The 26,864-nt window shown below is 39.6% G+C and overlaps 3 protein-coding genes across 28 annotated transcripts in view; 1 reads left to right on the forward strand and 2 right to left on the reverse strand.

Annotated features, from left to right (window-relative positions):
* Positions 1–380: 380 nt before the first annotated feature.
* On the reverse strand, positions 381–2,714 carry LOC107269891. Its single transcript, XM_015744290.2, has 5 exons — positions 2,450–2,714; positions 2,038–2,260; positions 1,747–1,946; positions 1,392–1,662; positions 381–1,164 (listed from the first exon to the last, which is right to left on the reverse strand). The coding sequence occupies exons 1-5, from the start codon at positions 2,557–2,559 to the stop codon at positions 1,126–1,128; spliced, it is 843 nt and encodes a 280-aa protein (XP_015599776.1). The 5' UTR covers positions 2,560–2,714; the 3' UTR covers positions 381–1,125.
* A 1,298-nt stretch (positions 2,715–4,012) lies between these two features.
* LOC107269872 (eukaryotic translation initiation factor 2D) lies at positions 4,013–7,478 on the forward strand. 2 transcript variants are annotated; one of them, XM_025087183.1, is made up of 9 exons: positions 4,013–4,149; positions 4,496–4,883; positions 4,961–5,272; positions 5,344–5,673; positions 5,742–5,884; positions 6,065–6,145; positions 6,219–6,423; positions 6,490–6,658; positions 6,738–7,478. In XM_025087183.1, the coding sequence occupies exons 2-9, from the start codon at positions 4,650–4,652 to the stop codon at positions 6,800–6,802; spliced, it is 1,539 nt and encodes a 512-aa protein (XP_024942951.1). In that variant the 5' UTR covers positions 4,013–4,149; positions 4,496–4,649; the 3' UTR covers positions 6,803–7,478. The 2 variants fall into 2 exon arrangements, with proteins under 2 accessions (XP_024942951.1, XP_015599715.1); XM_015744229.2 differs by having other exon boundaries at positions 4,035–4,335.
* Positions 7,479–19,868: 12,390 nt separating this feature from the next.
* LOC107269873 (ELAV-like protein 1) overlaps positions 19,869–26,864 on the reverse strand; it is a 37,093-nt gene continuing 30,097 nt past the window's right edge. For 21 of the 25 annotated variants that reach the window (XM_025087192.1, XM_025087195.1, XM_025087194.1 and 18 more), the window contains 2 exons: positions 25,834–25,875; positions 19,869–22,547 (listed from right to left, as the gene is read on the reverse strand). In XM_025087192.1, coding sequence (XP_024942960.1) covers positions 22,223–22,547; positions 25,834–25,875 — 367 coding nt within the window. In that variant the 3' untranslated portion in view covers positions 19,869–22,222. The remainder of the gene's footprint in view (positions 22,548–25,833; positions 25,876–26,864) is intronic. The other 4 variants (XM_025087203.1, XM_015744248.2, XM_025087206.1 and 1 more) reach the window with 1 other exon arrangement.

The following is a 26,864-nucleotide window of genomic DNA, read 5'->3' on the forward strand; positions in this document are numbered from 1 at the left end:
TGTTTGTTTTTGGTTATTGCTTCCAGCGCTCCCCCCATCCCACGCAAATTGAGGCTAAATCAAAATCTCGCACAATATACGGAGTAGATAACAAGTGAATTGAAATTGTATAATATCGAAAATAGATTACGTTCAAATTGAAATATTAATAAATTACGTGTCTGGAACAGTAAAATAATTAATAAATCAATAAAGTAAAATATTAACACTTAGATTCCAGAAATTCTGACTAAACATATTTAGAAATAGTGGAAGTTGCCCAAAATTGTGTGCGCGCAGGCTCGGCGTGTGGGAGCAGGCGGTTCACTGGATGCCTCGGAGATGGCGCCACTTATCATGCGTGGCCGGCGAGGCAGGTAAAAAAGTATTGCAGGAGATAATACAAAACACACACTATCTTTATTAATTAGTTAACGTGTTACAGAAAGGCGGACATGCTGGTGTGCTAGATGCGAGACGATTGGAGGATTCTCGAAGGGTCTGGTCCGGAGGGCGCCACTCCTGCGGGAGTCCTTGAATCCGATTGGCTGCTACTTCGTTGGTCGCCACACATGCTCAGGAAGTGCTGCTCCCTTATCGGCGAAAATTCAAACTAATACGAATTGTTTAATAAGAATTGACCCTTTGAAGTTTCGAAGATGCGATTTTTAAATTGCATCAGGAATCATTTTATATAAAGTTTGTAAGAAAATAGGCTATTGGAATTTAAATGTGATGATTAATGTCAACCACCGTAAAAACCATAGCATTTTTGGCTTCTTTCTGTTCAGTTTGATTTGTTTATGGATCATTTATTAAAAAATCTTCATATCCATAAAACTTATGACCATCTCATTCAATGTATTCCATAATACTCATTTCATCCACCATAAGACAAACAAAAATCTCTTTATCTTTTCTTTTAGCTTTCATCACTTGGTCACGCACGGTTAAAGTAGCTTCAGAACAAATACCAGAACTGCCGTCAACTGATTGATACCATCTTCTTATTGTGCTTGGATGTGGTAAACTTTTAAAAAAAATGTTGCGCACGTAATCATAAGCTTTCGGGGAGTAGAAGTGTAATGTGGTAGTAAAAGCCTTAAGTACTGATGGAAACGGACGATTCTTTCTACTTATAAGCATTCACCGAATTACTGATGCAACTACAGGAGAAGTATTTTTCTGAAACATAAATGCATTAAAGTACAGATACCACACATTATATATTAAAAATTGGAAAAATTATGATAAAAAATTATTTTCACATAAAATTATGTTGCTTTAAATGAATTTTTTTTTAAATATTAAAATTGATACATAATATATATCTAGTTACATGTATGTACAATTGTTTTCTATGAAACTGTAATCTTATATTTAAATACACGCTATCTTTAAAGTTCATTTACCTTCAATTTAGTCGCCATTTCTTCTGTCAGTAATTTCCTATTTTTCATCACCTGTAACATTGACTTTAATGATTTCACTCTTTTCTCCAAACGCCATGTTCGATGACCTTTTGATCGTAATTTTTTTTCCAAGTCTGCAATTACATCTTGGGCTTCTTCGAAATAAATTTTGCAGAGAGGTAAGGAGTGCGAAATATCATCCCACTTAATGTTTGTAATTTTTTTCAATCGTCCACTGAATTGGATATGAGTGTCAAAGTCTTGGCTTCTCCTGTAAAAAATGTTTGTTTTTTACGACAAATTATTGATTTTTTTGCAGAAAAACACCTAGAAGTAACATAGTTGAAGTACTAACTTTAGAATTTTGTTTTCATTTAATGATATACAATTAAATGACGTTCCTTCTGTTATTACTTTTGTCACATTTTCGTTTGATTCGCTTTGTTCTGAATCTACGTTAATTTCCATCTTAATATATTTATCTGAAATTAATTTGTTTTCTTCTAATATTTGGGGTTCTGTCTTTACAACACACTCGTTATTTTTTGTAACGTTCTACATAAAAAGAAAAAGCAATCAATTTAAATTGCAAACCGTGTTGCAAAAAATATTTATAGATTTACTGTAAGAAAATTAATCTTCTTACTGCTTCGTTCTTTCCCTCAATTTCATTATGAAATATATTTCTAATAGACGGCACTGCATCCAATTTTAAGCGTTTTCTGAAGGTGTCACGTGGGTCAGAGGAATGCACAAAACAATCTTTATCAAAATGTAATCTGCAAAGTACTGAGTTTTTAAATATTTTTTCAACTGACAGTTCCATTGCAGAACACCATTTTTCCCTTCTCACCCTGTCCATTGGGAATCTAAAAATCAATGGAAAATACATTACAATTCATTTTAAACTTTTATAAACGAAAATAAAATTTTTTATTATGTTTAATGATCTTTGTATTGCAGGTTTACTGTGTATTATACAATAGATTATGAAGACTATAATACTCCAGTGTCCATGTTAACCATATAATTTAAGATTATATTTCTACTTTACTTACTTGTGAAAGCTTATCGTATTTGCCGTAATACACATTTCTCGCGATAGCCCACACATAACACAACGTAACACCATTTTGTAATATTCAATTTTTATAAATTTAACTAGCATAAAGTAATCACAATTGAAATTTGACCGATCAATTCGATTTACGGAGGCTTCTGTCTCCAAGATTCGACTAACATGGACTAAACGTACATTCTACACGTGTGGAGTAATCTTTCACATGGTTCTTATTTTGCATATCTCAGTCCTGAACCCCTTCCATCCAGAAGCCTTTCGACCAATAGAAAAATTATAGAAAAGGACAGCACGATTCTTACGATTTACTCTCTCTTTCTATTCTCGATTACACTTTCCGCAGCTACAGTGAACAGTCCAGTACTATATGTCGATGTCCTACTTCCAGACTCGCCACTACGATTTAGCGCCATGCTTTTGATATTTCCTAAAACCGTAGTGTCGTGCATCTCAGAGATGATTGGGGTGATTTTCGATCCCAATGATAACCTTTTTTTAAAATATTTTATATAAGCTTAAAATAAAGTTTGGGCAACCGAGAAAATTTGAAAGAGAGGAACCTTGAAAAATAGTATAGGCCGATCGTAGTATAGGCCTACTGGGGACCCGCTACGTTAAATAATGGGAACGCATCGACGGCGGCACCTCTTGGGTGATGTGGAAGCCCGCACTTTGTCGTTGTTTATGCCTTTATTGTAATAAGATAAATAAATTAATTGGATATACTCTTTAACCTGTTAATCCTATTTGCAAAAGCACATTTTTTTTTGTAAAAGGAAAGTGCTCTCCATAGCGGGGTCTCGAACCATATACCTCCCGATTCGTAACCGGGTGCACTAGCCAGGCGCCAGAAACATATGTTTCTTATGCTTTTTTCGGAAGTTGTATTTCTAAAATTTCATCGTTTATTCAACTGCTTATTATTATCGTTTCGCTTACTTTACATATAAGTAGAATAATATGAAGATGCACTCCAGTTAAGAACTTTCGCGCCACCCTTCTCCACGTGGACGAACAAAAGAGAATAAAATAAACTTTGGGCAACCTAGAAAGGTTAAAAGAGAGGAACCTTGACAGGTTATTGACTCAGCTACGATGCTCGTTTAATACTAAATTAAATTTATTATAGATATTTATCTATGATATTTCAAAATTTCTCTTTAAACTGTTCTCGGTCGTTTCATTTACCAACGAATTTCGCCATTCATTTTTTAATGTTCATTGTCGGCATGATAAGAGGTAAAGAGTGAAAACCAATATTTCTATGCATTTTTTATAACTTTTAAATTTATTTGAATATACACATTTGTTTGCGCATTACGTCCATACCAATGTTTAGGGTTCGGTTAGACGGAAGACCTTGCTGTTCCGCCTGTTTGTCAAGAACGGTTTGTGAGGGGCGGCAACTTTTTCCCCACCACCGAGCAACCATTCATTTTCGCTGACTGCAATATCGGCTGGAACGATGATCATGACCCGCGCGGTTACGCGAAATCTGTAACATCGACAGAGGCGATGATCACGAAATCCTACTCCCGGACTCGCCGCTACGATTTAGCGTCATGCTTTTGGTATCGCCTAAAACCGGAGCGTTGTGCATCTCCCCACTCATTTCTGATCTCCATGATCAGTGTGCTCATCTCAGGCCATCAGTATTTCGACCACGGTTCCTCGACATTGGTATATTTGAATGAATTTTTGACGTGGTACATGCGCGGATGAGGTTAGAACGGGTTAGGCACGGTCGTGTGCATTTGATAGGTCCATTATTTAAAAATTAAACACTATAGCAGCTTTGAAGTATATCACAATGTTTATTAAACCGTTTAAAGTAAAATCTAATACTCAACTGAAAAGTTCTGAAAGGTTAGTGCGATATACCTTTGTATAAGTATATATAATTTGATACCAGACTGCAGAGAGGTAGAACTTGTGTTCAACTTAAAATATTTGAAATGAATCAGCTTAACTAGTTTTCAGAAAAACATAATTATTTTTAATGTTATATTTCATCGTATCATTGCAGGAAGAAACTATGTGAGGAAATACTTAAGGCTTTTCCCAGTTTAACAGAGGAACAAGTGCAAACATTATTACCAAAGAAAGAAGCTATAAGTACACTAAAAATTGTTACACATAGTGGTCAGTTGAGTAGATTGTATTGTGTTGCTAAAGTGCCAATGTTCTTTGAACTTGATATAATAGAATCACAGCTTTTCCCCACAATATTCACTCTGTGGCATCATCCAAGTTTGTTATATGCTTTTACAACACGTCAGGCAGTTGTACCTAAGCTAACTAGTGGTGCTGACTTAATGTTACCTGGATTAGTCCTGGAAGGTCCAGCAACTCTGTACTCATTTGGAAAACTAGAAAAGAAAGCTCCTGTTTACGTAAACACAGAAGAGAACAAGGTATGCAGTCATTGCATTATTAGTATGCAACGATTATCAATTTAAAAATGTAAATATAATAATTTTAATTCCGTTAGGCTGCTGTTGCTGTTGGAGTAACTGCTCACAACAGTGAAGACTTATATATGTGTGCGGGACGCGGAAAATGTGTGGAGATCCTTCATGTGATAGGTGATATGCTTTGCCAATTAGGAAAACCTCCAATTAGACCCAATTTGGGCCCTCCGATTACTAAAGAAAAGAAGGAACCATCAGCTGAATCGAAATTACCAGATGTAGTATCTGAAACAGAAGGCACGGTACAAGAACACAAGTCCTTGTCAGATACAGTAGGTGCTCTGGATGTTAATGATTATTTATTGGAATCAAAGGCAGTCTACGATACTGAGGTATTGTTAGTACAGGTAGTCTTCATTTAATAAAACACGTTCATAACATTCAACAAATTCTAATATCACAGGCAGGTTCAATTGATCCTGCCGAAGATGCAACACAAAACCTACAGGCTGAAGAATCAGCACCAGCATTAGATCCTGTTCAAGAAATGGACGCTCTATTAGAGTACTGTTTTCTCAAAGCGTGTAAGACAACGATCAAGAAAGGAGACTTACCAATGTTGTCATCGAACTTCTTTAAAAATCATTTAATGGCAGTCTGTCCTCAAGGACAAAGTATAGATGTGAAAAAATCTAGCTTCAAAAAACTATCTGTCTTCTTAGCATCGATGAAGGCAAAAGGAGTCATCGATACCTCAGTTCTTAAAGGTGTTGAAAGTTTGATATTCATAAAGGTAATTATTGCTTATCGACAAAATGATAGTTTTCAATCTTATCACAACCATCGTTCTATTCCATTTAGGCTGATCATCCATTAATTAAACAATTAGTGGTAACCGAAGAGACACCACGACCTGAACCAGCTGTCTCAAATGCACCAATTGTTTCGGAGTGCTATAGAGTTACTGCTGATGTACTTCCTGTACTGTCGAAATTTGGACATGAGTAAGTATATTTTCATACGATATAAATCATGTTATTTTACTCCGATACAATATTTGCAGACAATGCAAGATCTCCTCTGCAAATCAGATGTCGAGATGTATTTCACCATTTACGATAACACTATTCTAAAATTTTAAAAAACTAAATAAATTTCATTTCACATTAATACCGTGATTGCAGAAAAGGTGACGTTCTAACAAGAGCTGAGGTACGAAAATTTTTTACCGAATACGTGAAGAAAGAAAATCTTCAAGATGGAAAGTGAGTGAGGAGTGATTCCTAGTGCGTAAAGTAATCTTTACAATTATGTTATACATATCTAAATTATTTGCAGAATATTAAATCTAAATCCTCAGCTGGCCGGTATATTACGTACAAAAGAACATCAAATTACTCTAACCATGGAAGATGGAATAAATAAGTTCATTGGTCGTATGACGCATACACATGCGATTACAGTCGGTGGTACAAAATTATTACATTCCGGACGATTGGAACCAATTGACATTACTGTTGCTACGCGTTCTGGAAACAAAAAGGTATTGTGTTTTACTGCATTTATAGAATAAAACTTTGTTCTGATGTCATTAATACACATTTTATAGGTAACGTTAATCAATAATTTGGAGACTTTTGGTATCAAGCTTGAAGAATTTAGTAAGGAGTGTCAAGGCATTGGTGCAAGTGCAACGATTACGGATGTTCCTGGTAAAAAAACACCTAGTGTGCTGGTCCAGGGAAATCAAGTACTTTATGTATATAAATTACTGACTGGTATGTAATCAGTCAGTTTTATATTTTTTTGAAGACAATTCATTAATTTGCAAACTGAGATGTCTTTGACTTATTTCAGGAAAGTATCAGATCAACAAGAACTACATTAGAGGTTTAGAATACGCTCCGAAACAAAGAAAGTGAAATGTAAATATATAAATGTCCATTACATGTTTATAGAAGATTCTTGACGTTTTCATTTATGAGAACATTAATTTATATTCATCGACTGATACAAAAGTTTAATGAACAATAACGCATTAGTATATGAATTATATGAAAGTCATAAAGTTCCAATTTGTTATAATTGCTATATTCATTTAATAATGAATTCTATGTTCCATCATAAAAACGAGAATTTCAAGAATAACCTATGGCCTTTCGTAAATTTATGACTCTACAAGTGTTATGAATATCGATAAATATAAAAACTGTATATACCTCTTCTATAGAGATCTCAGATGCCTAAAGATTATTTTGTGTTTAGATGTTTGTCTCTTAACTGATAGTAACTAAATGATTAAGTTTCTTATATTTATTCCTTACCTTAATGCAACTCCATTCGGATCCTATAACGCTTCATCTTACACTTCACTATGACTTACGTATACTTGTCCGTGTCAAAAGTAAAACTACTACCCATGGCTATTACCATAAAACTTAACTTCTAACTTGAAAATACACAACTGTTTAATAAACAAAAATTATTCCTTCACCCAAATGTCCCGCAAACAAATAGGTCCAAGTGCATAGGCAACAGTATCTGAGTTTGTACTGAAAAAATGACTGTAGTTTTTAATAAAACCTAAAAAAAGAAAAACATGAAATGTCCACCTTCATTCGCTTATCCCGTAATTAAAACCATAAACAAACAATCAAGAAGGAAATAAAAACTATCTACTACCAAGAAACAAATCTAAGTATCTACATGTAAGTAAGCCAGTCCAATATATCCCAGATAACGATTAAAATACCGCGATCAAAGTTTGTTAATATAATTTATTGTATATCGAGGTTTCAACATGGAAAAGTACAAATATTGCAATATAGGGCCCGCGAGCTCTCCTCGGGAGGGAGGGAGGGAGGGAAGTAGGAAGGAAGCAATGGAATGACGCAGAACCAGAACAGGACCTTATAAGAAGAAGGAGAAGGAAGAGGACGAATATTAATTATCAGGTAGGAAGATTTCAAGGTAGGACGGTAAAAAGATGAAAACTCGTAGAGTCAAGGAATGCTTGGTATCCGGACGTAAAAGGAGGAAGTTACGTATTACCGGAAATGGACGACTGTAAGAAGGAAGGAGAGGCGACGCACACACAAGAAGACGGATTATACAGTCAAGTATAATAAGTTCTGATTTCTTTGATGCGAGCTGAGTTATTTTTAAAAGCGCCGTTCAGCGAGGATCGAAAGACGAAGAGACGTCAGTTATATTCTGGTGCTCTATAAAGGAAGGTCCCTCCTCTCCACGGCCCCCGCACATATTTAATACTCGTTGATCCACGCGCAGGCGCATTACGACAAGAGAAAATAGTTTCCTATCGAACGGAATCATTTTCCCGCAAACGTAATGTATCTGCGTATGCACGTATCGCGACAATATTTAACTACAATATCCTAGCAGCTGTAGCTCGCTCGCGTCCAGTTGGAGTCATAGTAATTACGATTTGTATCGACGCCAATTTTCTTTACCATCCCTGCCAACCACGCCTACCAATCCTCTCTTTCTCCGCATGGTAGGACACGTTATCGACTACAAAACTTTTACAGAAAGAAGTATTTTTCGTGTCCTTTTTTTTCTAGAATAAATACCCTTCCAATTTTTCGTGCTCGTCCTCGTCACGATCGAGCACTTGTTATATTCACACTTGACACACGTGTCTGCCATTATTTTCCATCCTCGGACAGAATCTGGTTTCGATTTGATATAATTGTAATGCCGTACTTATCAAAACGATTTAAGAGAAAAAATACAATTTGTATACTACAAAGAGGTACACACTTTGTACGTAATCTCTTAAAATGTAAATAAATTACTATAAGTCAACCGGTTTTTCGGCTTACTACGTCTGCAAAGGATCTCTCTCTCTTTCTCTTTCGCTCCCCCGCTCTCTTTCTCTTTCTCTCTCTCTCGCTCTCGCACGCTCTCTCTCTCTCTCTCTCTCTCTCTCTCTCTCTCTCTCTCACACACACACTCTCGCTCTCTCTGAACGTTTACTTTTTACTGTTATATTTCTTCCTCCTCCTGACACTTTATTAATTAGTTATTCACTTCCCCATCTCGTGCGTGTCTCTTTTATTTTTGTTTGCCATCGTAATTTTCCTTTTTTTACGTTTTTTTCCCATTTTACTTGTTTATGCAACACATAATGCGACTAGGTAGTACAGGGTAATTAATAATTAATATCATTAGTTATACAATAATAACGTATGACTAGACAATGCAAGATAATAATTATATTCGTAAGTAGTAATAATCATGGATCGCAATTTATATCAACAATGTGACGGGCGCTTTCGTTCCTTTTTTTTTTTCTTTCATCTCCCTTTTATCGCTTCTCTGTCATTCGTCTTCAACTTCTGAAAGATCATCGAGATAAGTATTATGAGCATACGGATAATAACGGCGCGCGTCGCTCTGCCTCCCCTACATTAAGCCATACGTCTTAAATGTTACCCCCCCCCCTCCCCCTTTCCCACGTATCCTTTGCGATTCGCGTATTTTTCGCTTTGCGAGTACGTTGATTAGTTTGTTTTGTGTTTTTGCATTATACTTAATTTCGCATCGTGTCACGTGCCTGTATGTGTGTGTCAGAGAGAGTGTGCGTGTACGCGACGTGTGACTTGTCGGGCAGAAAAAATGCGTTCACGTTATAGATAACAGTGTTTCACTGTTTTTATATCTTATCTCTCTCTTTCTCTCTCTCTCTCTCTCTCTTATGCAGAGCAAGCATATCCGGCTGTCAATAAACATTGTTTTGCGAACAATAATAATTATAATGAAATATAGTACCTTTATACACGTATTTCTGTTATACAGTTAAATGGCTCAACTCAGACCCCTCTTTTTTTAAGAGTTTTCGAGCGCTGTGACCAGAGGGAAAAAATGCTGGAATGGCCCCGTAAAGCCAAAATGATAAATCACTATAGAGAAGTTATTACGACGATATGGACACGTATCTAATAATAGGCGAGACACGCAAGATTTTACAGACTCCTCGATACATCACGATCCGTACAAGATCGACGTAATTTTAATGTGAAAAGGTCATCAGGACAAATTTATTTCTCCAACTTTTACGTCCATTGGGCTAGCGAAGTTTATTAATTTTTTAAAATCATTTTTAACTGCCCCTTCGGCATTTTTGTTAGATCAGAATTTTTAACTTGTTTTTTTTTTTCACGCGCACCTTTTTACATAATTATTTGGTTATCGCTTTTTACTCGTTTCAGATACTTCGATCGTGCATACTCTCCACTGACTCCCATCCTTGTTCCTCTCCTCTCCTGTGCCTCTCTGGCAGTTTCGCTCTCTGTTTACGTCTTGACGACAACCATGGTAATGCAGAGTACAAGGGACTATCGTACTTATCGACTAGTTTGTGCAGTGTTGATGGAGTCGGAGAGGGGGAAACAAATGGGAAAGGGACGGACGAAGGTATGAAATGGAGTTACGACGAACGGACTGTTTTGTCATTGGGAATACGAAGAGTGAAAGGGCAGGAGGAGAAGTTGGTGAAAATAAATTTTGTTTCTTTTACGTCCATCGTGGATTCCGAAGCACGAGATTTTCTTGCTACGTCTTTCCTTTGACATATCATTTTCCTATCATCTTTCGGCATATGGTTTTAGCGATATTGGAATGCGGTGTTGACGTCGACGATACGATATCGACTTTTGGTATCGATGATGGCGTTGATGACTTTTTGTTTGGTACGTTGGACACACGTACGTTCGATATCACGAAATTTTCGTGCATTTTTACTTTTTCTCATTCGTCCTGCTGGCTACCTTTCCTCGTAGATTCACGCGTTTAGTTTACGCTAACGATATCCTCACGTAATATCGTGATCGTCGCGTTGGCTGCGTCATTGGACATCGATGACGTCATTTTTCGAAATTTTTTCTCAAATCCATCCCGGTACACACCAAGTGATCTCCCAGCAGTAGTCGTTACTCTTTTTATACTTTTTATTTAGTATAGTTACACCATAGTGGTCAATTATCGTTACAATAGTATCATTATTATTATTATATAAACCCGTCATAAAATACATTATTTTATTAATATCCACATATGTTTTACTTTTTTTTTTCTCGTCTTCGTCCTCCTCGCGTACCTTTTTTCTCTTTTACGCAATTTATCGATATTCAATAGGTTTGAGGTTTAAGGTATGAGTATGTCGTTATTTTTTTTTTGCTTCTCCCGTGAACCTAGTCGACTGTAACGACGGGACGTCCCTGACTTGAATTATGAGTCGAGACGCCGACGTCTACGTGAGCATAGTCCTTGTCTAGTTTATTCTTTTTTTCCTCCTCGTATTTTACTTTGACGCAACCCTTCTCTCTTAGTCTCCCTCGAAATATTATCGTTCAGACATAACCTCAACATCCAATTCGTTATGTTTCTCTAGATTCTATATACCTTATACCCTAATCCCCCCCTGAAACAATAGCAATCTCGCATTTACTTTTTTCAGCATCGATATCGAGTATTTCGAATAAATTTCCAAAAATCCATTCGCAGCCCAACTCAAATTCGACTCGATGGACTTTTTTCGAAATATCAAATTGAAATTCGCATTGGACTCAACACCTGGCACACAATGTGGATACGCAATCGGAGCGGCCGTTTTCAATATGTAAATATTATCGCGTTAGAATCTCTATTTCGGTAAATTCAGACGGTTTTGCTTTTTTAATTGCGACGGAAACCATGCGGATCTCCATGCTAACTCGCTTAAACATTAATTAGCACGAATAGCTCATTTCCCTTCGTTATCTTTCTCACTGATTATCATCCTCGTTCAAATTCCCATCACAGCTTCTTTTCGCCTTTACCTAACCATCTTCAACGCGTTCTAAAGTTAACAATTTTTTTTCTTTCTTATTTCCCCCCCCCCGCATATCTCTCGTAAAGAAAAACGCTTAACCCGACAATTTCTATTATCCTTTATAATCTGTGAACTTCTTTGGGTTTTGACCCCTGACCTTTTTCTCTACGATTTTTAACAAGCTTTTTCCCTTTCTTTCGTGCGCAATCATTCGCCGATTCAACCAAAGACGTACAAACGACAGTCACTCATCTTCATTCTTTTTCTCTATACCTTTTTTCTTTATTCAATTCGTCATTTTTTTTTCTTTTTTTAGGTAAATGTCATTGGAGTAGATTCGTTACAGTAATGTCTTTGTCTTTCTTTTTTTATATTACTTATGTATATATATGTACATATATTGTACTTGCTGTGTACAATATGCATCGTATATATACTGTATAGTATGGACACACTTGTATACAATAAATACAATACACTTTTCTCTATTCCCTTGTTTCCCTCTCTCTCACTCCTCTTGTTCGGAGTCTTCTATCAAATCTCTCGCTTTCTCCCCTTGTCTCTCTCTACGCTTATTCTTGTTTGTTCGAAGTGTCTTATGCGAACGCCAAAATTTACTGTTAAACGCGTGCAAATACGGGAAATTTAGATAACAATAGAAAAGCCGCTAGGAATTGATAAAGATAAAAAAAGTGTTAAGTTTGAAATAACGAAGTTAACGTTTTATAACGAAAAATAGCAAACAGGAAATTAAAAAATTTTTTTTACGTAATACTGTTAATGGCCCGTGGTTGAATAAAGATTGATAAGAGTACGTTCGATATCCGAAGAGATATATTTTTGCTAGAAAAAATTCATACAAATTTCCAGATGAAATATTCGGAACACTCCCCGTATGTAGCATCGGTTAGAAATAAACTTTTTTGCTTAACATATTTACACTTAATCATTATAGCTCTATGTATAAACCATATGATTCGTCTTAATAGATTTAAATTATGCACTTCCAGTACCACAGCAAATGTCGATCGATACTTGCCGATGAAAGAAAATAATTCGATTGAATATTTTCGAAAATTCAGTAGGGATCCCCAAATGCCCGCGTTATATTTTAAAATGACTAGAAAACAATTTTTGGAAATTTCTGTGGAATGTACGGGAGATGAAAATGTCCGTTTCACTTTTAATCCCGTGTATATATTTTTCTCGTGTGACGTCACGTCACGTCACGTCACGCTTTACGTCTTTCCCCATAAAAAGTGACAATCTAACTCATTAATACTGAACCATGAAGAATCAAAGGGAAGTAAGAATGCGCAGGAAAAAGTCTTAACGGCATTGGAGCCTTGAGTATTGACGGCATATGTGAGCCTTTTCACAACCGGATGGAATGTATCGATAACAGCCTATGAAAACTAGCCGAGTAGTAATAGTAGTCTAATTAGATTCAAACCCTTATATATGTAAATACATAAGGGTCGTAATAAATTATTTCATTCGTCACGGAATGGAATGTCGTTATATTTCCCTGTCATCATCAGCGCAAAACACAGCCCGCGATGAGTCACCTCGTTCACATTGAATATGATGGCTTGGAGGGGACTCTTACTGGGATCGACATACATGTAGTTGCAAACGAAACCGAAAGAAGACGCGCACAGCGGTGCTCGTGTATGATCGGGCGACTTCGGGTGATTCCGCTGGAGATCGGATATCGCCATGTTTCTTTTTTCGCCTTTCCCCATCGGCCAATTAAAAAGCCTCGAAGAGAATTCGAAATCGTCGCGCACAGCGATGCTATTCAAAATTCGCGACTTTTTTTAAAATCCTGTCGTCTTTCGTTGTCGTCGCAAGGCGGACTGAAGTTGTCCGGGTCTATCTAAATCGTAAGAAATAATCGGGAGAGTCCCTGGTGAAACTGAGCGCCGCCATTTTCAATCAATCATCGAAACAATAGCCGCGTCTTCGCATAGCTTGTATCGTTATAATATCTTGTACTGAAATATATTATACACTCATTGACAGACTAGCTACCACGTGTTTTTTTGTCATTATTTAAATAGTTTTATAGATATTAAGTAATTAATTAATTCATAGCTTTATTATAATTATGATAATAATAATTTGAATAATTAAAACATGTAAAGAAGATTATAGATTATTTCACGTACTTTCTCTCTTGCATCTTTCTCTCTCTTTCTCTGTCTCTTATCTCTCTTTAAAAGAATTAATGCATTCCCAGTTTTATTTCGATCGTTGCGGCTCGTCTTACGGAGTTATTTGGTTATGTCTAACACGGTCCTCCGCTATCGTCATTCCCATAATCCACTTCTTTCCAACTCACTTGCACCCTCCCTCCAGTCTCCCTATCATCATTATTCTTTAATTTAATTTAGATAGTACGTTAATATCTTAGTTAGGCCTACAGTGAGCTAGAGTTTGTTATGCTTGTCACTTATTAGTCACGACCGGACATGTGCTCCGTTGTGTCCGATTGGCCCGTGCGCGTGCGCAGCTGTGTGACCGAAATGCACATGACACTACGTTGTCAAGGCATCTGCGCATGCGCAACCGCAACTGCACCCGCGTATTTCCATAATTTCTACTCCCCTGTTCCTATTCCGTATCCTGGGTACATAATATCCGGTGCTGGTTTATCATGGACATCGGATGATGTTGCTACGGACTTAAGGTTTCAAGGTGTTATGGGTACTGGCTGTGATTTTAAGGGGGTTGGGCAGAGCGGGGGCAGGAAACGGGGGGGCGAATCGAAGAATTTTACGTAGAGGGCGCGATGTTTATTCGAACTAAATTGTCGTTTTCATTTGTTGTCCAGCTCACACACTTTCACGCTCTCTCTCTCTCTCTCTCTCTCTTACACGCAAGCGCACACGCGCATACTCTCACTCAAGCATACATAACGCATACTCACTCTGTCTCTCTCTTATTCTCTTTTTCACAAACTTTCGTCAGTTCTCGCTCATATATCCTGTGGTTTCGCCTAATTCTCGTATTCCCTCGGTTGTCTCGTGCCTTGAATTTACATCAGCAACGAGGCAACGCTATTTTGCACGATCCTCAAGGGCAGTGAACCGCCGCCATTTTCTTACGTCTAATAATCTCCATATAGGGTGAACTCGACAAGCGTCCCTGTGCAAGGACTATAGAAAAGATGTCGGTCAGACAGACGGACACGATCTTAAGCTGGACGCTGATCAGTCGGTATTACAGATTTTCATTTATCGACCTTTGTACGACAAGGCTAATATGATGCAAATATTATTATCAAACGAATCAGAGACTGGTTTTTCTTATAGAATCTTAAAAATCATTACAATTTTAACCTTGTCGCACGATGATCGATACTCGTTACAGGGTCCAGAACTGTTTCGAGAAGATTCTAATTGTCAAGTTGATTAGTTGTGATTTAACAATACGATCAGAATTTTCTTTTTTTTCACCTCTCGTCACGTCACCGTCATTTATCTCGATAAGGAATTCTCACTGATAACGAGGGAAGATAATCTCTCTGTCTACTACAGCACCACTTTGGACTCCCTCGGCTAAGGCTATAACGTTATTATTACACGTCGCGTTGTCGCTCGCGTCGCTCGGCGATGCATTTTGGATATTTTTTTCTTTCAACGCTGTTTTTTCGCTTTTTTTTGGTTTTCTTCTTCCTTACTTTTTTTTTCATTTCACCTCAACGTTAATACCACGCACAGAGCTTCTTTCTCGCGCAAGCAAACCATATTAGGACACGCATTCACACAGCCCACACACGCACACGCACGCATCCACGCCATTTTTTTTCTATCGAAATACGTTCGTTCGTATTATTTCTTTGTTTGTTCATTTTTGTGTTCATTGCACAGAATCTAAGAGCCATCACGCACAAAATCCAGAATGCGCCAATGATAAAGTCACGGCGCAACGTATTCTCGTCGTCGTTACCGACGGAAAGCACGTGGCGCTATTTTCCCTTTTTCTTTCTCTTCTGCGATATTAATGAGACTTTTATAAATAGTACGAGTACTAAGTAGTAGTACAATAATATAATGTGACTAATAGTTAATATAATAATCAATAAATGTAATATCATATACCTTAGACAAATAAGCTAAAACATTTTTTCTTTGTTCATCTCCCGATTTGTCGTCGTAACCTCATTTTTAAGTTTTTCTCACATTTTTCTTTACTTCTTAACCCGTTCCAATCGAAACTGATCGAAACGGCCAGAAAGTGCGCGCGCGTGTGTTATGTGTCCCCTTAACGTTCGTACATACGTGTAATCATGTGTGTTAAGTGTAATTGTGTAACGTCGTTCTGTATCACGTGTGCGTGTCTGTGAATTTTTCATTTCCTTTACTTTTTCCGTTACTGTTGCGTTCGTACGTCTCGCATCCCCCTGGATTCGTCGCTGACAATTCGGTCATCACATTTCTCGTCATCCACTTTTCAAGGTACAAACATGTCGCATCCTATTCCATGGCTCCGCAGCGCTCCTATCGGCAGAAACCGAAAACGAACAATTCTCGTCTCCCGCATAATTGCTAATCGTATTCGTCCTAAGTATCACCGTTCAATCATAAAACATTCATTAATCATCGTCAGCGTCCTCGTCCTCCTCGATATCGTCATCCTCATAGCAATATAACTAACAACGATTATTAAGACATAAATACAATACACATAATATATCTAACGTAATAATCATATGTAATATTATATTAAGTAGATTAGCGTGTTTTTTTTACTTTTTTTCTTTGTTATTCGTGTGAGATCATTGCGGCGAGCGAGTTGGGCCGGGGCTTGGGCTCGGGTAAAAACACGTCGGGGATGTCACAACAATTCGTATCGTGTAATCACCCTTGAACGAAGAAAAACTACGACATTAATGTCTTTCCCTATCCCCCTACGCTCGTCGTCAATCCAGGATTCAAGATTCGTTTGTGTCGTCTGACATATTGTGCGCTGTGCGTATCAAAAAGTTCCCCTCCCCCCCTGCTACCACCCTCGTGAATCCCTCCCACCAACCTTCCCAACCACATGTGCGTTTTGCTGGTCACCGCTCGCGAAAGTCCCGGTAATCCGTATATTCGTTCTGGCAGACTCTGTGCTAATCGTATATCTTCTGTACAGTCTAGATATATGGCGCTGCAGTCAGTCGCAGGACTCGCGAGTCACTAAAAATTATTTTTTTCTTCCCACTAATAAATCTCCTTCTCCGGCATTGCAGGCAAAGCGCTATTTTTTTAACACACTGGATAATCGTAGGATCAAAGTCGACGAAGTGAATTGAAATACGTACAAGAGGAAACGTCAACCCAGTCGATTGCGATCGTTACGCATGTTCATTTATGCTTGCAGGTTAAGAATTGAAATGGAATCGACGACTGGAACATGAAGGCTAATTGGTATTGGGACACCGTATAATTGAACGGCTACGGCAAACTCGCGACAGACACGCTTCAATGTGCAATATTTAATGCGAACAGTCCAAGCACCGTGGACGCAGCCAATCAATCAGGTACACGGATAGTGTATGAACGATAGAAGGATCGTGGATATATACGCCAAAGAAACTCATAATTGAAATAAAACAAACGACTCTTGAACCAAACACAAATCAGTTTAATCCTTAAATAAAACATAATTGCAGTATGTTATTAATAATTAAATAAATAAATAAATAATTCGTAGCGGTGACGATGATGGTTAGTAGTGATAGATATAGGTTATACCGTGTGGTGTGTAGATGCATAGATGAAGGAGAGAGGGAGGGAGGGAGGGAGGGGGCTGGATATATACGCCAAAGAAACTCATAATTGAAATAAAACAAACGACTCTTGAACCAAACACAAATCAGTTTAATCCTTAAATAAAACATAATTGCAGTATGTTATTAATAATTAAATAAATAAATAAATAATTCGTAGCGGTGACGATGATGGTTAGTAGTGATAGATATAGGTTATACCGTGTGGTGTGTAGATGCATAGATGAAGGAGAGAGGGAGGGAGGGAGGGTGGGGGTGGGCAAGAAGGGTGTCAGCGGTAAATAGGAATAGTAGTCGATTCGTGGGTAAATAATGAGTAATGTAAGTACGTGGTGTGTAAGTAAGTTGTAATAAAGTATCAAATGGTTACTACAAAATAATGACAAGAGAGGCGCAAAAAATATACGATAGTAATAATAATAATAATAATAATAATAATAATAGAAAGAATAATAAAGACGACAATGATGACATTAATAGTATTCGGCGTAATCGGGATATTGATGAGAATAATAATAATAAAACTAATAATAATAATCATAATCATAATAGCAGCAAGAAGAAGAAGAAGCATCATAGTGATAATAATAATAGTAATAGTAGCAGTAGCAGTAGTAGTAGTAGTAGTAAATAGTAAGTAGTAAATAGTAGAATAGTAATAGTGATAATAAGCAAAATAAGAAATGATCGAAGTGGCATTTAAATTTTCACGGCGTAGAGAACCTATCAAACGTCACGTATGTATTTTTTTTTTTTTTCTTTGTAAATCGTATATCGATGCTATTTCAATTTGCACTACTTCGTTCCTTTACAAGCGAACGTCTTGCGTCACTTTCTTTTCTTTTTTGTACCAACTCTCGCACTCTCTCTCTCACACACACACACACACACACACACACACACACACACACACACACACACACACACACACACACACACACACACACACACACACACACACACACACACACACACACACACACACACACACACACACACACACACACTTTCGCGTTCTCTCACTCTCTTCCTTTATTCTGTCACTAGTCTCCCTCTCTAAGTTAATCACGCGACAACACTAAGTAAATAGACGTTAAATAAATAAAATAAAACCTAGAAAAAGGTGAATAGCATTTAAACGAGAGGAACATCATGGAAATTCGATGACTCGAGTAATTCCATCCCCTCGTGTTGGTGGCGGTGGGGGAGGGGAGGATCATGGTTATTGGGCGCACGATCGTAAAGGGAGTAGAAAAGGGGAGTGAGAATTTCGACAAAAAAATGGTACAGAGCGATCAGCTCTGTATGTCTATCTCTCTCTCTCTCTCTCTCTCTCTTTTTCTCTTTCTCTTTCTGCCCCAAGTACGCACTCACACACTCTCTTTCTCTCACTTACTCCCGGACTAGACACAAAAATATCCACTTAAATAAGACACAATACATTCTCTCACGTTACTAAATATAATAATAATAATAATAATAGCTGTACCAATAATAATAATAATAATAATAATATGTTCGGTAAACCGAAACACTGATCACGCTCGAAATCAGTCGGTAATGCAGTTTCGCGCGTTATCCGCCATATTTGTGGAATTCGCGTAAAAGCGTCGACCGAGTCGATTAAATTAAACGCGACTTGCAAACGCGACGCGTACAATTGCGATAGATTCTTTATTATTTCGTATTAACGAGCATAATCGTAACCGCATCATTGTAAACGCTGAGAAAGTCGCTCGCGCGCCTATAGCTACCGAATTGTCTAAAGAAACATCGGCCGACCGAGCGTTCAACTAGAATCGACAAATTAAGTGACGTCGTCGATAGCCGCTGCTTACCTATTCCTTCCCCCGTTTCCCTATAGTCTGGCCATAAAAAAGAAAAAAACGTTGTATACCCGTTCGTCTTTTTCTCCGTTTATTAGCTTTCAATTATTTGGTGTGTTTCGTTGCAACGCGGCTGATTCTTATCGCGCGTCTCCTTTGCACGTATCAGGACTAGACGTAGTGTTATCTCGATGGTCTTTGCAATCGTTGCCCGCGTCACTCGAGAGTTCGAAGTATCGTGACTATAAACGGGTACATACCGATATCCTCGAGAGCAACGATCGAGGATGGACCGGAGATCTTTACAAAGAGAAAAGACATACCTCGCGAACGAATTTGCTACGGATAAATTAATACGTGATTGACACGTTGATTCTCATCTACTCGTCTCCTTTTCTCTCTATGATCCCAATTGCTTTCCTCTCTCTCTCTCTCTCTCTCCCTTCGCAACTCAAGCTCCTATTCACTCACTTATACTCCTAGGGCGATAATAATCTAATAAACATATGCAGTAAAGTACTTTGAACGTGACGGTGAACAGTTACGTTTACTTTTTTTTTTTTTTTTTTTGACTAGCACGGTGTAACTAGTTACAATAAGTTCGGCTCCGCGCGCACTGATCGGACTCCGACGACAATCGTTACGTAAAATACGTAAATCCGTGAAAACACGTATCTCGGACACAGAGTGACACTAGGAGCGCGACAATAAGCCAGAGAAGTAATTCTAACAATTGTATCGCGATTACGGCCTGTGCCAATGGCATACAGACATAAGTGGTACACACGTGATTGTATTTCAATAGATCATAGACTCCCCTCCACCCACCCATTAATTTCACGCATTTCCTAATAGATCATCCAACGAGTGACCTCATCGACGACCCCCCCCCCAGAGATCGATCCTCCGCATCGCCGAATAACAAAAAAGAAATATGGGCCACACGAATCAAGCCTAGCGCCCAAGTGTCTCACTCGCGAGTCCCAAACGACGAACAGCGCTGCTGAACTCCTAGTCAGTCCCGAGGGGCTCGTATAAAAATGGGGCCCTTTTCACGCCAAGTCCCAAAGTTTACGCAAACGCGATTCGTCCTCCTTTTGTCCCCACTAGTATAGTCCCACCGACCTCGTTAAACGTTACGTTTTACTTAATTAATAATACCTGTTTGATACAGCCCGTACACCAGACCCGTCCTCGCTCACGGCCCGGTTGTGTATACGATTCGCCCCCAAAAGTTTGTGTATTTTTTCCCATTTTTTTTTCTCTTTCCTTTCCTTCGGTTAACTCTAAAAACTTATACATAAACGAGTATGTATAACCGTGTATTATGCACTTGCAGCGTGACGCGCGAGTTGCCCGACGCGATCGCGTGACAACCGGTTCTCGCGGTTGTCTCGCGACGGGCGATCGAGTGGAGCAAAAGTTCCCCCGATCGTCCGAGCCCGCCTGAACGCGCAGCTCGCGCGTCGATACATATAATAAATACGTATGTTACAGAAGAGCGCAGTGTAGAATAATTTCTTGTAATTTTTTGTTCCTTTCCTCGTAAATTCTGTCTTTTTTGTCTTGCGTTGCCAACGGTGTCCCCCGGACGCCGCTCGTAATCGCCGTGTCCCTGGGTGTCTCGCGTGTGCGTGCGATGTTCTCTGTTCCCCGTGCGTGTAATGCGTGTCTGAATTTTGTATACCATGTATTCTTCGTGTACGCACATAACGTGGACGTGTACCCGCGCGTCCGCGACTAACTTGTAGAAGGTACGCGAGCGCGCGTGCACGCGTACAGAAATCATAAATATGTACAGATTTCGCAGGCGGATACTTATTACGCACCGTGTTCGAAGGTTTACATAGTTTGCGCTTTGAGACGCGTCGCGATCGACGATCACGAATTATTTTTTTTGTTAATAAACGCCATAACTATCGACCAAGACGGCACCCTCGTCCTTTCTCGAGAAAACCATTAGCTCGCGCGCCCCTTGCAACCCTCCTTGAGATTGGTCAGGGTCGAGCTCATTGCTAAGAGAGAGGAACCGCCGACTGGTCCGGGTCCCGGTATAGGCCCATACGCGATCCTCGTCGGTGAGTTAAAGAAAGAGTCAAGTAATAATTACGAATAAATACGAAATCGCCTACGAGGATCGTGGGTATACCAGAACCAGGTGAACAGGTCGCGTTCATCGTGGTCTCAATAATATTAATGGTAACGAGTGGCAACAGATCCTGCTTCGTGTCTATTGGTCATCTTACAATGTGAACACACCTTTACATGAACCGCCCGCACCCTACCCTTAGGATCACCCCAGCTTCTCTCTTTCACTAATATCTATCTCTCTCGCTTGAGCACCCGACCCGGTCCTCTCTCGCGGTCGTACCGGAAGCCACGAGCGCCAGTCGACGATACGTCGAGTGACGACCGCGGTGGCGGCTACGTCCGTACCAGGAGGTATGAAAGTGGCGCTCGAGAGGCAAGTGAGTCCCGAGTGTATCGAGGTGCCGTCGATAAGGAAGAGTGGAGGTTGACTATCCGTACTATTCGTACTGTGTCGGTACGATCCTCGTGTAGCGTACGTGGTGCGAGGGCAGCAGAACACTCCTTCGAATTATCTTGATCCGCACTAAACCTCGCCGATGCCCGGATGTGACAAGTTCCGAGATAGCTGCGCTTCCCGAGGCGGCCAACCGGCGAGTGAGCGGGACGGCGCAGCCTCCAGCTGCTGGACCAACGGTTTCGAGCTTTGCTCCTGCTGGTTCGGACTGTTGACGTGGGTGCTGCTGCAGCTGCTGCTGCTGCTGCTGCTGCTGCTGGGGTTGTTGTTCCGGGCGTTTACGTGATTGGCGAATTGGAGGTTCTGGACATGCTGCCGAATGTACGCTGCTGCTGTCGTTGCCGTTTCTGCACACTCGTCCTACGCGGCTTTGCTCTTATTCGTCTTGAAGCTAACCTGGAGCACGCGATTGCCCAACGTATACCCGTTCAGGCTTTGGATCGCGACAACCGCCTCCTCGTAGTTGGTCATCGTGACGAATCCGAAGCCCTTGCACTTATTGGTCTGCAGATCACGGATCACCTTAACCGACTGGACAGCACCAAAGGGCCCAAAGAGCTGCCACAGGACGTTCTCCTCGGTCTCCGGCGCCAGATTGTACACGAAGATGCACCATCCGCTGCCGTTCATCGCGTTACCCGGTAGCATCGAGTTCGCCAGTAGATCACCTGCCAGCGGGCTGTACCTGGAACATCCGGACATCCCTCCCATCAACACACCGACCATCATCTCGCTTCTTTCACATATTCCTTCGGACTAATTTTTCCCTCTCCTTTCTTTTTTTTCTTCCTTCATTTCTTCCCTCCGTCATCATGCTCCATCCTACTACATCCTGAGATTCCATGTAAGACAGAAACGCCGTTTCCTTTCGCTCGCGTCCCTCGGCTTTCGTCTCTTTACCCGAAAGTGCTTGCACGTTGTTTCGAGAACACGCAGAATCGTGAACTGGTCGTAATTTGAAAGAAAAAAAAAAAAAAAAAAAAAAAAAAAAAAAAAATGGTCGTAATTTGAAAGAAAAAAAAAAAAAAAAAAAAAAAACAACTTCGCGCGGCATCGACTGGTCACGCGAGCGAGAGAGCAAACAATGACGACTAAAGGGCAAAGGCTTCAGGGGAAGTTCACGGCGACCCTTTATCGTTAATCGAAAGTACGGGCACCGGACTACTCACGTGTTTGCTGCTACCCAATGACTTAAAATTGCGCATCGATGTGTCATCGGTACAAAAAAAAAAAAAGTCATATCGATAGTCTGCGCCTATTTGCTCATGGATCGCCTAACCTCACGTTGGACAATTTACTCGACTTTTTCTTTCAACCTGAACAAACGATTGGCTACGGTAAAAACAAAGATGTCATTGCGTAAATCAATAAGTACTACCGCAGCCACGAGACGAAACGACTAGTCAATTAATACAAAACGCCCTATAGATTGTGACGTCAAGACGCGTTATCGATAATATTCAATAGTTGCCAATGCAAGTTTGCAAAATTAATGAAATAATAATTATTATATGAATATAAAAAAAAAAAAGAAACTAGACTCTTTACTCAAAACCGTAGTATTTTCCTAATACGTAAAAGATCATTTAAACGTCGAGACAGAATGCACAGCTTCTCAAGTGACGTAATATTTAACTTGTATTTCGTAGTCCCGATGGGTAAATATTAATTTTTTAAAGATAATTAAAAAAAAAAGTTCAACCAATTAATGGCACGAACGAGTAACATTAACTGAACCAATGGTAGTGTTTGCTGTACATCGTACAGCCGGCCATTGCATACATCATCGCCTTGCGAGGTTTTAGTAAATGTCCATCGATCAGTGCATACACAGAAAAAATACAAATATCCACGAACGTCCCTCGTTTACCAAACAATCTTCCTGGCACCTACTTGTCATTTTGACAGTTTTCCCCGTGATCGGTGTAACCTTTTATAAATTTACGCAAGTGGTACATTTATTCGTCTTTTGCGCAACACGCACGACTGACGTTCGACACGTCCGACGCTTACGACCGCAAGGTACATAAGATACCGCCGAAAAAAGACGAACCGCCGAAAAAAAATTAAAAAAAAAAAAAATTCCATTTCTTCCCATACGGCAAATACAACGCAAAGTGAGTTTTCGAAAAATTGCAAAACAAAATTTTTTTTCTTAAAACAAAGTCGTGCGATAACCGTACGTGGATAAAATAAAAAACGCGATACGTTACGTATGCAAGAATACAACTACGTACCTACTTGACGTCACGAGCCACGTGAAAATAAATCCAAAAAATCACGACGAGTATACGAAGACATCGCATATCAATGTAAAGTCAGGCATTCGTGAAGCAAAAAAACTACGTCGCACGTCACTATCATTACGCAAAAAGACTACCCAGAACCTGCGTATGCATTTACGTCTACGAATGATACGTATATTTACGCGAGCGTGTTACCTGCACCTTCTACGCAAGTCCGTGCGATTTCCATGTTACGCGAAATCAAAATCACCGACAGAAAGACGCGTGGCTAGAGACGGTATAGCGCGTAAAAAAATAGACACCAGGCAAGGAAAAAGAGAAGAGCAATAGTCGCGAGTCTTTATGAAGCGAGCGTGGCGTCACGGCGTCCCAGCGTCTTCGGTACGACGTAACGTTAACGGAGATAGAACATAAACAGGCTCGAATGAACCGTCGTTCTTGAATCTTCGCTGACGTATAGGCGAAACTTACAATGTGGTTCATTGGCTTACGCATAGATGGCAGCGTCGATACTTTAATGCCGTCGCGTGCCAATAGATGTCTCTGACTTTCAGCTAGTCGATCTGTCAACTTCGCGAGCTGTATGGTACGACGTCAAAGTGGTTAGGCTAAAGCCAGGCACGCGTGTGGATAAGGGTCTGTGCCTGCAATGTGTTCAAGTGTAAACAGAAGGACTAGCTAGATTATCGTGGCTATCTAACGGCGGGACATTTTGTATCTGCGTGTGTATGTACGTATATGCACGCCCGACAGCAGCCAACGAGGCTTCCCTTTGACCGATCGTTTTCTCTTTTATTTGCACGCGTCTGGACTTGCGTCACTTTCAACCCGCTTAGGAGACACCTGCACTCACTGATGTCGTCATGGACGAAAATGATTCGCGTCGTATCGAAAAAGAAATTGTATTTTTATCTTACCAAAGCGAAACGATAAGACCAAAAGTAAATTTTCTAAAAAAAGAAACTTTTTTCCGCTTAATTTTCACACGCCCTATACATTCGCTCATTGTTCTTTGTTTCTGCTCTCTCGTTGCAATTCCCGTTTGACCCAATCGCACGCTCGCTTATACGTTACAGGATGTATCCTCGAAATAATATGATTCAAAAATCCAAAAAAAAAAAAAAAAAGTACCAATAATTCAGTCGTTTCTTTCTTTTTCCAAAGCAATTACAAATCACAAACCGCCGTTTGTCACGAGGACGATTATTTCCGCTCGAGTGAAAGACTCTCGGATATCTCGATACGTCCGTCCCTTTGTTCCTGTCAATCGGATCTTTTTTCCAGACTCTCAGGGGCGGCTGAGCAAATAATCTCACCCTCGTCTCGTCTCAGGATTCGGATTAATTAAGACACAATTATTAGAGTAATTAAACACTATGACAAAAAAAGACTGCGCACTGTCCAGATAACGGATAATAGCAGGATAGTGAAAGACGAAAGGAAAAAGTAGAAAAGGTGGGAAAAGTTTGAGGAGGATGAACGAGCGAAGAGGGGGTGGCGGGTGGGGGGTGTCACGGAATACCCGAAAAGAAAAAAGAGGGAAGGACGACGAAGATAAAGTGGCCTACGAAACGAATAGTAATAGAGACAAGAGATGATATCGAGGAATGGAGTATGTGACAAGGAGACGAAAACCAATGGACCAAACGAACAAACGAACCAAGCCACACAAGAAGGAAAACCGAAAGAAAGAAAACGTATAATATGAGAAAAAAAAATACTGACCTCTGTAAGCCTTTGTTAATGGCAAGCATGGTCTTGCCAGTGCTAAAACAAAACACAAAACAACAACGTAAGAGAGAGATATATTCCGAATTGAGAGAGCCGACGGATTGCGTGCCTCTCCTAATATTTTTTTTTTTTTTTTTTTTTTAATTTTGACAAATTTTCAGTGCTAAAACAAAACACAAAACAACAACGTAAGAGAGAGATATATTCCGAATTGAGAGAGCCGACGGATTGCGTGCCTCTCCTAATATTTTTTTTTTTTTTTTTTTTGTAATTTTGACAAATTTTCATCTACATCGAGAGCACAAAACTCACCGTCCACGATAATAACAACGAAGGATACACACAAAAAATCTAGTGTAACGGTCAAAGACGAGGAAAAGTCGTACAGCGGAGGAGAAAAACAATAAAAGAAAATTAGAGTTACAGTCGCACACAAAATTGCAAAAAAAAAAAAAAAAAAATAATAATTCGAACGTAATGGCAATGATCATTATTTTTTCGTTGCTTCGACACTCTATTCTGTGGCCGAGAACAACAACAACAAAAAAAAAAGATAAGCTATCGGTACATAAGAATATACTCTGGCTGAAGTTGAAAGAAACTTCAAGCAGCTCGCGCGCTGTTCCTCTTGGGAGGCGCAGAGACGGACGGACACACGCCTAGTATATCTATATACAAAGTGTGCGAGTTGCGAGGGACAAGCCTTAAGGCAAGTCCGCACGGTCCGAGAGTATACTCGAATAATTCGACCCGTTGACTTTGTAGGGCTTTACGGTGCCGTCGACTCCCATGGAGATTTAAAGTTTGTGTGTCTTGCTCCTCCGTGTTTTCTGCCCCGGAGCGAATGGAAGTTCATGGAAGGTTCTCGTAAGGCCCAGAAGAATAATAAATAGAGAGCCGTCATTCTCGTCCAAGCCCAGAGTCCGGTTAATAATCCAGGGGGAACAATAACCCTGGCCAAAGAAGGTCATTAATCGAATATCGAACTTCTCGATCTTCATTTTTGCCAAACGTGAACTTCCGAC

This window comes from Cephus cinctus, unplaced genomic scaffold (assembly GCF_000341935.2).
Source record: "Cephus cinctus unplaced genomic scaffold, Ccin1 Ccin1_scaffold0690, whole genome shotgun sequence".
In the NCBI taxonomy this organism is placed as follows: Eukaryota; Metazoa; Arthropoda; class Insecta; order Hymenoptera; family Cephidae; genus Cephus; species Cephus cinctus.